General features: G+C 34.0%; 1 protein-coding gene across 12 annotated transcripts in view; it reads right to left on the reverse strand.

Moving 5' to 3' along the window:
• The window catches only part of BRD1 (bromodomain containing 1), a 69,046-nt gene that overhangs the window by 23,746 nt on the left and 31,442 nt on the right, over positions 1-13,858 (reverse strand). For 10 of the 12 annotated variants that reach the window (XR_002434394.1, XM_021384702.1, XM_021384696.1 and 7 more), the window contains 5 exons: positions 12,995-13,126; positions 11,920-12,048; positions 10,842-11,154; positions 9,785-10,045; positions 6,101-6,589 (listed from right to left, as the gene is read on the reverse strand). Coding sequence is in view for 11 of the 12 variants with exons in the window: in XM_021384702.1 (XP_021240377.1) it covers positions 6,101-6,589; positions 9,785-10,045; positions 10,842-11,154; positions 11,920-12,048; positions 12,995-13,126 (1,324 nt within the window). In the remaining variant the exon portion in view is untranslated. The remainder of the gene's footprint in view (positions 1-6,100; positions 6,590-9,784; positions 10,046-10,841; positions 11,155-11,919; positions 12,049-12,994; positions 13,127-13,858) is intronic. The other 2 variants (XM_021384704.1, XM_021384705.1) reach the window with 2 other exon arrangements.

Genomic DNA, 13,858 nt, shown 5'->3' on the forward strand with positions numbered 1-13,858 from the left:
TTGCATTTCTTTCTATTTCAATCCTACTTGGCTCAAAGAATCCCTACTTCCTATTTGGCATTTCCAAGAGAAAAAAAAATCTTGCCTGTGGTCTGACTTGAAAGGCTGAAGTCAAACTCTTTTTAGGAGCTTTTGATGAACTCACGTAGCAAGTCAGAGGAGGTTCTTCTCTGACAGTATATCGTGTAACTGCCACTAACGATTTTCTAAACAAATTTTCCTTCACAGAAAGAAGCCTTCAAACATGAGTTCCCTTTTACTTCCAATTCTTATTTCTGCTTACAGTACTGCTTCAGCAGAAACTTTAATCAGTCATTTTCCCTTTGAACTTCTGTTTTGTAGAGTATTTAAGTCAGCACTCCACAGTGGTAGGGTGCCATCCAAGTCACTGTGGAGGAGTGTTAGTTTAGAAAAACATATGGGCACAGAAAGACTGTGTAATAAAGGGAATGACTGAAGGCTGACAGAACTAAGATGCTCCTGAACATTGAAGTTTGCTCTATTAGAACAGAAAAGGCTAAAAATGTATCACAAATGGAGGATTCATAATTTATGAGTTTGTTATTTAGTTTTTTTTGTTGTTGTTGTTTTTTTGTTTTCTACTTTAGGTGAATGTAAACCATTGTACCAGAAAAAAAAGAGCAGTAACACATAACCAACTGATTTAAAGAGCAAACTAGACATAAGGATTACATCTCAGCATGGACAGATTCAAAGGGAGTATATGATACAATGAGAGAGTACATAATACCATATTCCATAATTGGTCTTTATAGAGGGCATTTCTTTATGCACATAACCATACAATTTTGTCATCCCCAAAGGACATGAAGGAAGCAAAAAACAATACAGGTGTGTGGGGTGGGAGAGAGGGACGGGGAGTGAGAGATAAATTTTCATCTTGCAGTCAAACATTTTATGTCATATTGCAGGAACTGTCTCCCCTTCTCTCCAGTCCTACTAGAACAAGCCTTAAGGCACATGTATTTTTCCCTTACATGTTCATTGCCTGAAGTTAGTGTTGGAGGCACTGTATTCATTTTTATGAGCATTCATTTCATCTCTTAATTCAGACCTGGAGGCAAGTATGTCCAAAAAAGGTTAATGATAAGGCTCATGTGTGAGATGCTAATGTGATGAGCTCCAGTACCACACATTCCCAGTACAAGGGACTTCATAATACCAAAGTCTGAATTTTAAGGAAGGTCAATAACAACACTGAGTACCACCACCAAGGCAACTTCCATGCTTAATTTATAAGTATAAAATGGAGCTCCACATTTTTTTTTTAATAAATTCAACAAACCCCATAGTTCTTAACCCATTGTATGCACCACACAGAAGAAGAATGAATTAGTGTTAAATGCCACAGATAAAGCACACAGGGGGTTATGACATTTTATCTTTTAAAAAGCAAAGCCTGGGTGAAGAAATGAGCTAAACACTCCAAAAAAAGTGAAATACAGAAAAACTCTCCCATAACTCCTACAGCATCAAGAAAAAAACAGAAGGGCATCTAGAAGTATTTTTTATTATTATTTCAGAAAATTCAGTTACACTAATCTTAGAAAACAATAGTTGTAAGTTGGGTGCTAATAACTAGTATCTTTAAAATAACCCGAAAGATAGTGCTTTCAAAGAGACTGATGAGTCTAAGACCCAAGAAAAGCTTCTAAACTGCATACTTTAACACATTCCACAGATACAGAACATTTACCCAGTTGTTCATCAAGTCCCACTGTTCTTGACTACATTGCTCTAAACTCTCTCTTCTAATAATTTAGATCAACTAATAAGCAAACAATTTTCCATTGTGAGGAATTTAATATGGATCCTTAGATGCAATCAACCAAAAGAAGCATTTATTCTTGCATCAACTATATGTTGATGCAATTCTTAACTGGTTTTGAGTCATTTGCATTCCTTCTCTCCTGACTTAAAAACTTATTGTACACGTATTAAAAATACTATCCTATTTCTTAAAAATTTTCAAGAAATCAAATTAGCAAAAGATCCAGTAGGACTGTCAGAATTCTTGTCTAAAGCTTTCATGACAAAAATACACGTAAGACATAAGCACCCTTCGCCCTCTCCCAACTCCCCCTCCAAGAGGGGCACAAGACATTTTCCCCAATAATTTCAGTAGTATTCTAGTCCAACTTAGCTTTCTCAGCCTGCTTGGTACTTAAATGCTGCTGTTCATAGTTCTATCCTGACAACTCAGCAGTCGATCTCCTGTAGTTCGCGCAATGACAAACTGAACAAGAAAGGGGGCAATTCCTTCCAAGCCTTCACAGTCTTCAATGCTTTCTTTGCACATACACCTTAAAATGTTTTATAATTTCAAACTTCCTGGAGACAGGCAGTTGAAGATTTTGGACATCACTAAATTCTTAAATATCTAGCAAGTCCAAAGAAGGGCAACAAAGCTTGTGAAGGGCTTGGAGAATATGCCCTATGAAGAGAGACTAAAGGAACTGGGGCTGTTTAAGTCTGGAGAAGAGGAGGCTGAGGGGAGACCTTATTGCTCTCTTCAAATACCTGAAAGGTGACTGCAGTGAGAGCGGGGTTGGTCTCTTCTCACTGGCAACAGGGGACAGGACAAGGGGAAATGGCCTCAAGTTGCGCCAGGGGAGGTTTAGGTTGGATATCAGGAAAAACTTCTTTACAGAAAGGGTTGTTAAGCACTGGAACAGGGTCCCCAGGGAGGTGGTTGAGTCACCATCCCTGGATGTGTTTAAAAACCGTTTGGATGTGGTGCTCAGGAACATGATTTAGCAGTGGGTTGTTAGAGTTAGGGTAGTATGGTTAGGTTGCGGTTGGACTTGATGATCTTGAAGGTCTTTTCCAACCTGAGCAATTCTATGATTCTATGACCTAATTCTGACTTCCATATTTTACAGGAAGCAATCAGTATGCATCTAAAGAAAAGAAGCAGGCATAATTCAATGCATAAGAAGACTAAAACCACTGACATCTAGACAAGTTGCTGTCTTTTACTCTTCAACACACTGTCATTCTTGTCTATGTTTATTAGGCTTCAACAATTCTGTTATCTGATTTTTTTTTTTTCTGCCAAGTTATCTCTAGCTTAGAATGTTATTTAATTACTTAGAACTTCAGTTAAGTTCTTAGATATGCATTAGTTTTTATTATTTTCTTCCATTTACAGAATGGTGATTGAATTCTACACGAGAGAAGTCTGGCTCGTAACCAAGTTGACTTGTGTTCCAGAGTCAAACATTTAATAGAAATCACTTTGAAGAATCCAGTAAATAATCTGTGTTCTGATTTACTCCATTTACATCTGTCCCTCTCACAACAAATAAAAGTGAGTAAAACTCATCAATACAATTGTGAGCTCATCAATACAATTAAAAAAAAAAAATCTATCAAGTACAAGTGGAATTCACATACAGGTTACTTCAAGACTGTTCTTATGTCCCACTTAGTATTTTGTAGTGAGCAGGCAGGAACAAAGGTCAACACTTGCTAATAGATTTAATAAGGTATAATCATGTTTGCAGTATACTGACATCTATGTGCAAAGTACACACTGCAAAATAACAGTTTCCCCCTTCAACTTCCAATCTGAGCTTTTTGCTGCATTAATACTTGAATTCGGCGATCCATGTTTTAAATTCATGCTTGTATTTGTTTCAATGCCCTGAGAAAATCTGCGCTGTGCCAGGTATGAAGAATACCGAGTAACTGAACTTACACTAAACTAGGCTGAAGTAAGCCTTATCTGTTATGCCATGTCTTTGAAGGGAGAAGAGTCATGTCTGCTAATTCTTTTGAAGAAAAACACTCTTTACAGTAGTATTAAATTAGAATTCAGTGAAAAAAAAAATCCGAACAGAAAAAAAGATTATATTACTGTATACATCATCTTATTTCTTTTGAATCTTCTCAAAACACAGACATCTGCATGAATCTATAACAGCTTGCATATGCAAAAGTAAAATAATATAACTAATTTTATATCTTGAAAAGCAGATCAGATTTGTGCTGATTTCTTGCTAAATTGTATCTCAAAATAGCTGTCAATTGCAAATTGCTTAAATTACCTTGAAGACATGTTTGAAAATATTGTAAGGAGGAAAATCTATGACGTAAAAGCAAAATTTTTGGTTCCAAATGAAAAAAGAAGCACATAAACAAGATAAAACAGGTTGGCACTTTTGAATGAATCATATATACTTCAAAGAAAACATGTACTTTTAAAGAAAACTAAAACACTTTCAGGTGAAAATAATTTGGCCAGAAGAGTTTAATTAATAGACAAAGACATTCTATCCTTCAACAAACAAAGCCATAAATGTCTACGTAATAGTTCTAGATACATTTACTTCTATGTATACTTGCATTACTTTCAGAAATAGAATTTTATTTTATAAAAAATAAAAAATATATTTTTGGATTTTATTCCCATCACTGACCTATATATTATATTAAAAAACAAACAAAACAAAACAAAAAAATAAACAACCAAACAAAAAAAACAGCCTAGAAATTCTGAAATGGAAAATGTACTAAAATTAGAAGCAGATTGTTCCGGTTGATTTTTTTTTTTTTAATATAATCACAAGCATATTTGTCCCACATACATGTACTCCACAGAGAGAAAAGGAACAATATGACAGATTTTAAATGTAGTCAAGCAGCTTGATTTGCTTATTTAAAGAATCAAGTCAGTCTTCCTCAAAAAATTCATTTTAAAATGTTTAAAATAAAAGTTTCAAGCTTAGGACTTGCTCTTTACATGATCTAGCACACAATGATTCACTGTGGATGTGAAAAAATACAATCTGTAGAAAGATATATAATTTTAGTGTCCCAGATCAAAGATTGGTAAATTTGAATATTTGGAAATCAAAGCTCTTTGCATCATTAACGAAGTTCAATACACTTCTATCATCACCCCGCCTACACACAATTCCTACTTCAGAACTGAAGTTCAGATCAGATGTACGGGCTCTTTCCAGGCTTTCAAAGAAAGGAATGCAAGCAGAGATTTTCCAATGAGGGGAAATAATCAAAAATATAAGCCAAAAACACCTCTGTACTAAATCTTGTTATTTTCACATTCTATTTTTCTATCATTAGAATATTTTCCCTTATTGTTTGATCACTAACAACAAAAACTTGCATCTACACAACAGAAGTTTGAAGCATATTCCTATGTCTTTCATTCAAAGTCAGAAAAATTGCATGCTCTTCTCATACCTACCTCTGGGCTTTCAATCTAACAATAAACAGAGTGCTTATTTCAGAAGGTAGTATAGAAGATATAGGAAAGGGAAAGGATAGCATTAAGGAAATACACTTATGTAATTTCCTTATGCTGCTGTTCCTTTTCAAACGGGGCTTTATTCAAGTACCCACAACAGACAGACAATGGTTTTTCTAAGATAAGTTACAATTAACTGTACTGCACAACCAAAATAACCTTGTTATATAAAGGTTGCTTAGATAAAGTCTTGTTAAGATCTTATTCTATTTGAAGTGCACAGACTTCAGAAGAGACGCACAGGAAAAACCATTATCATTTGGGATTTTAACACTTCCATAAAATACATGGATGTACAAAGCACCTCATACACTATCATCAGTTTCCCACTGCAAAAATGTGCTTAGCATTACAGTAAAATGAAGTCATACATGGAACACACATCTTCCATGTTTCTTGTAAAAATTCTAGTTTTAATACATGAAATTTCCTTTTAATTTAAGAAGGAATTTCAAAAAACAAACAGCAACAACAAAAAAACAAACAACAGCTGATTCGTATTTCCCACTCGATGAAACAAAAGGAAATAGGAGTACAAGCAAATAAAAATGAAAATGTCACCCACACAAACATGTAAATTTAAAAGATTCCATTGCCAAAATGAAAATTGTGAAAAAGAAAAACCTGGTTCACTAAGTCCAGCTGTAAAGGGCTAACATAAAAATGATCCAGTAATTTACTGAACCATAGCTACATGTGATTATTCAACTATGAGGGAAATACTGAGTGCTAAAATCTGAAGATTAACAATTACAGGTATGTTAACTTTTGAGATGCATCCATTCAAATAAGTTTTGTAACATTTACCTGTATCCAAGCGCTTTACAGGGGACTCATCATCAACCTCAGAATCTCCACATGCACTCCTTGATCTTTTCCTTGGGTGCAGAAGTGTCTCCAACCTTGGAAGGACTACAGACAAAAAGGTTTTGGTCCCTAGCTGTGGAGAAGTTGGCTGGGTTTCAGTGTTCTTTGCAGACTTTTGGGGGCTTATACTTTTCGATTTGCAGAAGAGAATGGATGTACGTCTGTTTACATCAGTTGATGACTCAGCTACAGCAGAAACAGTCGACTCATTGAGATTACTGTCAAGTAAGTGTTCTGGAGTGTGTCCATTTATTTCTTTCTGAATGGAAGTGCTATATAATTCATTATCAAATTTTACTCTTTTGTAAAGCTTACTCTGCTCTGGATTGAGTTCTACTGGTTTGAGGGTTGGTGGTTCTGAATTAGTCTCCAAGTTTGAAGGAAGAGGTAATGCATCTGATGGTTCAAGTTTAGGGGGAGATTTATCTCCTGAAAAAATTATAAATAGAGTGTGATTTTTGAAAACTTGTAGTTATAAAGTCTATTATAAAACTCACTATAAATGTGCAGCCCACCAAATAAACTGTTGTTTGGAAACAAAGCATAACATTTTAAAAACAATTCTTGACTAACAACAATCTGTCCTAGTTAGTAGTTCCTACTTTTATACTGGGAATGTAACATGGATAGAAAAGTAGGTATTTAGAGTTGGTGTTAACAATTTACGCCTGGATCAATATTTCTTACTTCTCATGCAGTTATGTTAGTTTCATTAACTGAAAACTAAGAACACTTTTTTTTTTTTTTAAAAAAAAAGAAAGTTGGGGTGGTGGAAGATTATGTTAAATGCACTTACACTGCCATTCAAGTAAAATATTTGATAAAATACGTTATACAATTTTTTTTACATACACATTACCTGCCTATGACAAATTTTATCAACTAAACATTTAAAAATTGTATTTGTAACCTGATCTACTAGAGTGAATTCAAGTGCAACACAAAATTTATGAAAGGCAATTTCTGCAAAGCTGCTTTACAGTTTTGACTAGTAGTTTTATTTACAAAAAAAAAAAAAAAAAAACCTCAAAAAAAAAAACCCAAAGAAAATAGCCCACTCCTGAAGTCTTGCAGCTTTACTAGGCACTAGCTGGCAAATACAGACGTGACAATGTAGACCTGACAGAAATCAAAAAAGCCATCCTCTACTAATTTTCTTTCACCCCTCCCCTTTTTTCCCCATTATCCTTTCCCAGTTTATTGAAACAATTTTGCACTGAGAGAAGACAATGGAGACATAAGTGTGAGCATACAGAACCAGTTTCACTCTCATCTCAAATGATAGGAAAGAAAATAAGCATTCTACTGTTGTAGCATTCCTAAATACAAGCAAGAGAACTACCCAATCTGCTGAAACAAGGAGACCTTAAAATCTTTATAGTTCCCAAAAGAATCTTTTAAGAAATGAAATAAGACAAAAGAAGATGCTTATTCTGTAAGAACAACTATATGAGATCAAAGTAATGTTTACACTATCAAATGAAAATTTAAAGTTTATGTCACCTTATGAAAGCTATGTCACCTGATGAAAGGTGACGTAGCAAGATGAAACAAGGGTTTAAATCCTCTATCTGTAGAGGATTTTTTTTTTTTTTTTTTTTTTGCTTTGGTTTAGCAATGCTGACTTTGAAATTAACGACTTCTAGGAGTAGAAGAAACCCTGCCACATCATTTAAGGTATATCTGAACAATAGCACAGTTCATATTAAAAATATAGTGCTTAACAAATACTGTGACAAATATTCTCATCCTTTGAAAGCATACAAGTATTACAACTGGCAATATTTCAGGAAAACATTTAGAATAAAATTTGGTGTTAAATTACATTCTTTAATGTAGCACCAATTTAAAAAAGCCCATAGTTTAGAATATGCATTGTCACTGTTCTTTTTGAACAAATTCTATTTTTCTCACAATTAATTAACAGAAGATTCTCAAAAAGATTTAAGCACTGAAAAAGAAAACTTCATGACTATTCAAACATTAAAAAAATAAATTTTACTGGATTATTCTGCTACCAGGTTTCTCACATAATCAGAAACTGTACACGGAATTGTAAGATAAACATATAATTCACAGCACTTCTAAAGCCAGCTCCAGTGAAGATCCTGGGCAGAGTATTCTAATGACTGTCTTCCTCATCTCTCTTTTTTAGAAATTTGTTCTCTTTCCTCCAAGTAACTTCCACTTCAGAACAGCAGCTTGAACTGATAGCTAACTACTCTTCACTGTAATTGTAATAGCAATGCCTATCAACTCTGGACCATGCCCTTATATTTTTGTGGGTTTTTTTAATATATTATAATATACAAAAACAGTTACTGCTCACTTTTAGGACTAGTATTTGCACAATAGCTGCAGAAGTTAAGGGCTGTGTAATGAAAATGTTAAGCTATAAGTTAGTGTACTTATCATGTGACAAAGTATATTAAATTTCAAAATCACTATATTCAGAGGCAACAGCACTTGAAAGAGGTTTAAAATAAATAAAATACCATAAAACATCTTAAGAATATTTAACAGCTTCAGAACAAGATAAGTCACATGCTGATTCAGCTATACATTTTTTCTTTAAACTGTTGTCACCTAAATCTCAAGCGCATTATATATCTGGAAATTATTCTTAACCACAGTGAGAATTGAACACTATGTTACTCTTTGAATGGCAGTTAAGGACAGTCTTTTTATTTGCTTCACCTCTCAAATATGTTGACAGAGTTAACCTGCTCCAGACTGTATTTTTATTAAAAATGCTTGCACTTTCCCTTCCGCTTTTTCCTCCCCCCACTCAATACCGTTATTCAAAATGAAATACATCAATAATGCTCCTAGAGAAAAATATGTTAGCTTTTCAGAGAAGAGCTGACCAAGAAACAAAAACTCAAACTTTATTTTTTTTTAAAGACTGGATTTGTTTGCATTCCTTTAACTCTATAACTTAAAATAGAAGAATCAAATACAATATTCAACTGTAATATACAGTTGAGTGTTTCCAGCAAGTTGTTCTCAATGAAACCAGTGGAGTCTAGCGAAGAGTTGATGTAATTCTGAAACCACTGCTTTGAGGAGGAAGAAAGGCGCAAGGGGAAGGGCTGGTTAGATTTGAGTGCCTTGATTCAACAACATGAAGTTTGATGACTCCTATCAATAGTTAACTACCTTTGTTAAAAGGGAAACAAACAAACAAATCTACCCTCCAGTCTCCACCCTCCCAGAGTCTTAGCAGAAGAGAGGACAGAAAAGCTAGAAAGCACAGTACAACAGCCAGCATTCTCAGCACTGCTGACTTAGGCTCACACGATCCCCTATACATATTTTGGCATTTAAGTGGATTTGTAGAAGTATGGAAATGTTTTCTACTCAGGCATTCCTAATGCTTTTCTGAGGAGATTGTTTGTATTTTACCTTCTTTAATATCCAGATTTTTAAAAAGCCTTACTACTGTGAAAGGAGGTTTTCGTTAAAGGGATCATCCTCATATTCTTAAAAATTTATTGTACATAAGTGGTCATCTGTCCATTTAAAAATGAAATAAAATATTCAATTATTCTGTTTAATTCACATCATTAGAGCACCTTATTGAAGAACTACCGCTACTAATTAAAACATGGTTTAAAATCTTACCTTCTTCTTCTCCATCTTGTTCTAGTGCTGCACTTTCTTCTTCAAAACTTCCAATACCTGATTCTATTTGAGGAGCTTGGTTGTGTTGCTGACTTAACTTGTTGCGAATACTGCTGATTTCTTTCTTTAACAGCTTTGCTCTTTTGCTCCTTGACCCACTGGATTTCATCGCACAGGTAAGATCAAGTTTTTCTAGCAACTCCCTCAGCTGTTCTTCCAAGGACATATGCGCTCGGTTTGCAGGATTCAGTAACCTATCCACTGAAGTCAAAACACGTATAATTGAAAATGCGTTAATGTTTCCACATAAAATTCCAACAGGAAAAATGAGTAAGTAAATTAAAAAAAAATCATATGCTGGAATTAAAAAATGTTATCAAAAGCTACTTAGATTACAATATTAGTTAGGTTCTTCACTGAGGGTGGTGAAGTTATGTTGGTATAAGTTCCTACTGTATAATATTGCTACAGTTCTTCCTGAGTGGTATTTTTCCTCAAGAAATACAAGGAGTAGAGCAAGGTCAGAAAGAAGGCAATTAACCTTTTCTACACTGTTAGGTGATCTCCATCTCGTCAAGGAACAGACCAAGATTACAGTAATGTAACAAGAACTTCAACTATTCTCCTTCATTTTCAAAAATTCAGAAAACCAGCATGTATGTCTAAAGGAGGTTTTTTTAATTCCCAGTATTACAAGCGTCCTTGACTGTTAAAACTGAGTAGGTTATTTAAGAATGCACTGAAGTTTATGCATGCTGGTAGTCATTTTCCATGACCCATGATCATATATAGCATTTGCAAAAGAAGGCACTCAACTTAAAAACCTTTTTCACGTATCTTGTCAAATTAGGCTTTAACATTGTCAAAGTAAGAATCTGGAAGACAATGCTTTCTAATGGCAGATCTAGTTGAAGAGAGTCAACTTAATCTTTAAAAAACTTTGCAGTAGAGAAAAATAATTCTGGTGAATGACCCAAAGAGCTACAGTTTCAAATACGTGCATGGAATGTAAGGAGCCAAAAATGTAGGTTTTGAAAATAATCCAAAAGCTTCTTACCATCTTCCCAAGAGAAAGGCTGTGGTGACTCAAGTTTAGGCCGTTCAGGTAAGTGCATTCCAGTTTCATTATCATAACCAATTCCTTCAGCATCTCTCCTAGCTTGCCTGAGAACTACACCTCCTTGATCTCTTAATCGCACTGCAGCTCTATAGAATATTGTGTCTTTTGCATTGTACTTCATACAGTTATCTATGATAAGATTGAAGTCTTCTTCAAATTCACTGAGGTTTTTATAGCCTTGAGCATCTAACCGTTTTCGCATGGTAGAGAAATCCATAGGATGTTTAATATGATCCAAATAGTCCGGAACCTTTGAATAAATATTTCAAACAGTGGGTAAAAGTATAATAAAATTTTCTTGATAATGTAATATCAGTTATTAACTGTTCCACGTGTTTTAACAAAATAACAGCTCAAATCAATAAATGCAAAATATAGCTGAGAACTGTACATCTCGAGATTGTAAATATTTACACAGCAACAGAACATTACATATTACATGACTTTGTATCCTACGTAACAAATCACAGCTCTACTAGCAGATGCTGAAACTATACATTTTTAGAATTCGTTTGCGTATATGTATATAAATCTATTTATACGTGTATACATGTATAATATATATACGTACATGTATAAATGTCATGTACATATGCAAATATACACACAAACATATGCATATATAGAGAGACTATACATATGTATTCTGTATCTATCTATTTTCAGGGTAAAAGAAAAGGAATTTTACCTCCAAGTAAGAATACAGTATGCGCATTTCAATTTTTAAGACACTGTTCAAATTTGCTTTATCAAATAATCACATAGCAGAAGATTAATATTATTAGTATAGAATATTGCCACTTTATTCTGCACAAGTATTTACCAGAAATTACTCAGGTATATGAACATACTTTCATAGCAGGAAGTTATAAAACAAAAGGTATCAGAATAGAGGTTAGAAGTTAACAGTGCTACCAATTACGTGATGCAACAATTTGCTGCTTCTACTGTGGTGCCACCAAGTGATAGCTAAACATAAGAAAACACTCTGAAAAAAATTAAGCTTAAAACATACCTCTTTAAGGTTCACTGGCTGAGCAAATATACGAGCAGAATCCTTTTCCTGCAGCTGATCCAGGACCGATCGAAGAAGGACAGTGAATGGAGTAAGCTGAAGTTCCATAGCAACCTGCTCAATCTTGACCTAAAAAAAGTAATGGAAAATAAATAATTGAGTATTTATTAAATTACTGTTTTACGGTAAGTTGTCTTGCAGCAGTAGAATGTTAGATATGAAACAATATAAAAACAGAGCTTCAGCTGAAATATTAAATAAGTTTTCAAAACTAACATTTCTACATCTTAATTTTACTTTCAGCATCACCACTTTGAATTGGTATGACATGTGTTTTCAGTTAATGAATTTATAAAAATTATTCTCATTCCTTTGTTGCAGACTCAGTTTCAACTCCAGCTTCCCAGCTCAAGTTTTTATCTACAATGAGTTCTGCAGCATTTGTAATGTCAATACTTTATTTGAAAAGCTGTTAAATAAGAATAGGTTCACATTTGGCAAGCAAAAAAGCACACAAGAATTTAAAAGTAACATGCTTAAAATTAAGCTTCAGTTGTCAACACTGAAATACTTTTATTATGGCAAAACCAAATTCTTATGACACATCAGTGGTGTGAATGTATATATATTTAAACACACAAAGTGAGTTTAACAACAAAGAACAGTTAAAGACTCTAAAGGCAAACTTATTTAAAAACTGTGAAAGCAACAAGGATGTTATCTTTCTGCAGTATCACTTCCTCACATCTTAATGCCAGCTACATTAACTCTGTAACGACCTATGATTTAGATGCACTGTTTACTCATTTGTCAGAAAAATGAAAAAGTGCTACTCAGTAAAGGCTTTTTATTAGGAAAATGTGATGATTAACTTTTCTACAGCTCTTCAGAAATCAAGTAGCTTTGAAAATATAACTGAATGGCTTGTTAAGTAATTGCATATATTTTAATCGGCTCGTGAGCGCACACACAAAACAGCATAATCTTAATCTTTGTATTGCAAAAATTGTGTGAGAATACTTAGTCATCTTTCCTTCAGAAAGGTATCACCAAATTAAAGAGATACTCCATTTACCTGTTCTCTTTTCAATTTTTCACGCTTACGTATTAGTTCAATCAATAAGCGTGCCCTTTCAAGATCATGACGCAGCCTTTGCCAGTACTTCAATTTTTCTTTTAAGGCTTGCATTTCTTCATCATCTTCTCTCTAAGAAAAGAATCAAAAGATTTTCAGGAAGTGAAAAAAATAATCTCTTTCTATAAGCTAGTTTTATACAATTCCAGAAATGAATTCACAGCAAAGATGAAACTTTTTTTTTTTCTTTTTTAAATAGAGCGCATGGTAATAAGTTTCATAATACAGTTCTTGTATTTTTCAACTGTCTAGCTGAAAGCAAAATTCATATAACTGAAAAGCAGCCCTGTAATGAAGGTTATTTACATAAGAAAAGCAATATAGCAAATGACAACCCAGCAGTGTAAGAAGTTGCAAAATACCAGATACGGTATTGTCACATCAAAACCCAAAACAAGAGGACTAGTCCTGAAGTAGTCAGGCACTTGATGGTCTTTGTAGATCCCTTCCAAATGAACTATTCCATTCTAGCATCACCAGCTTCTTCAGAAATATCACATAAGCCTGGTAAAAGCAAATTCTCCCTACGCTCAACACAGTCCACCTCCACCACTTCCAGCAGCGTTAGGACACATTTCTAACAGCAACAAGACCATTATGATTTCTGAATACAGGAAATGGAAAACAGCTTCTCAAATAACTCCAAACAGTACTTCAGATAGGCAGTATAACAATACAACAGTAACCTGGACAACAGAATTCTTTTTTTTTTTTTTTTTTTTGAAAAAGTGTTCAAATACCTGTATTACTTAGTTTGATCTGTATACACAGAAAACAGCCTTTATTGTTTGTTTTTACTATTTT

The sequence above is a fragment of the Numida meleagris genome, chromosome 1 (assembly GCF_002078875.1).
Source record: "Numida meleagris isolate 19003 breed g44 Domestic line chromosome 1, NumMel1.0, whole genome shotgun sequence".
Classification (NCBI taxonomy): domain Eukaryota; kingdom Metazoa; phylum Chordata; class Aves; order Galliformes; family Numididae; genus Numida; species Numida meleagris.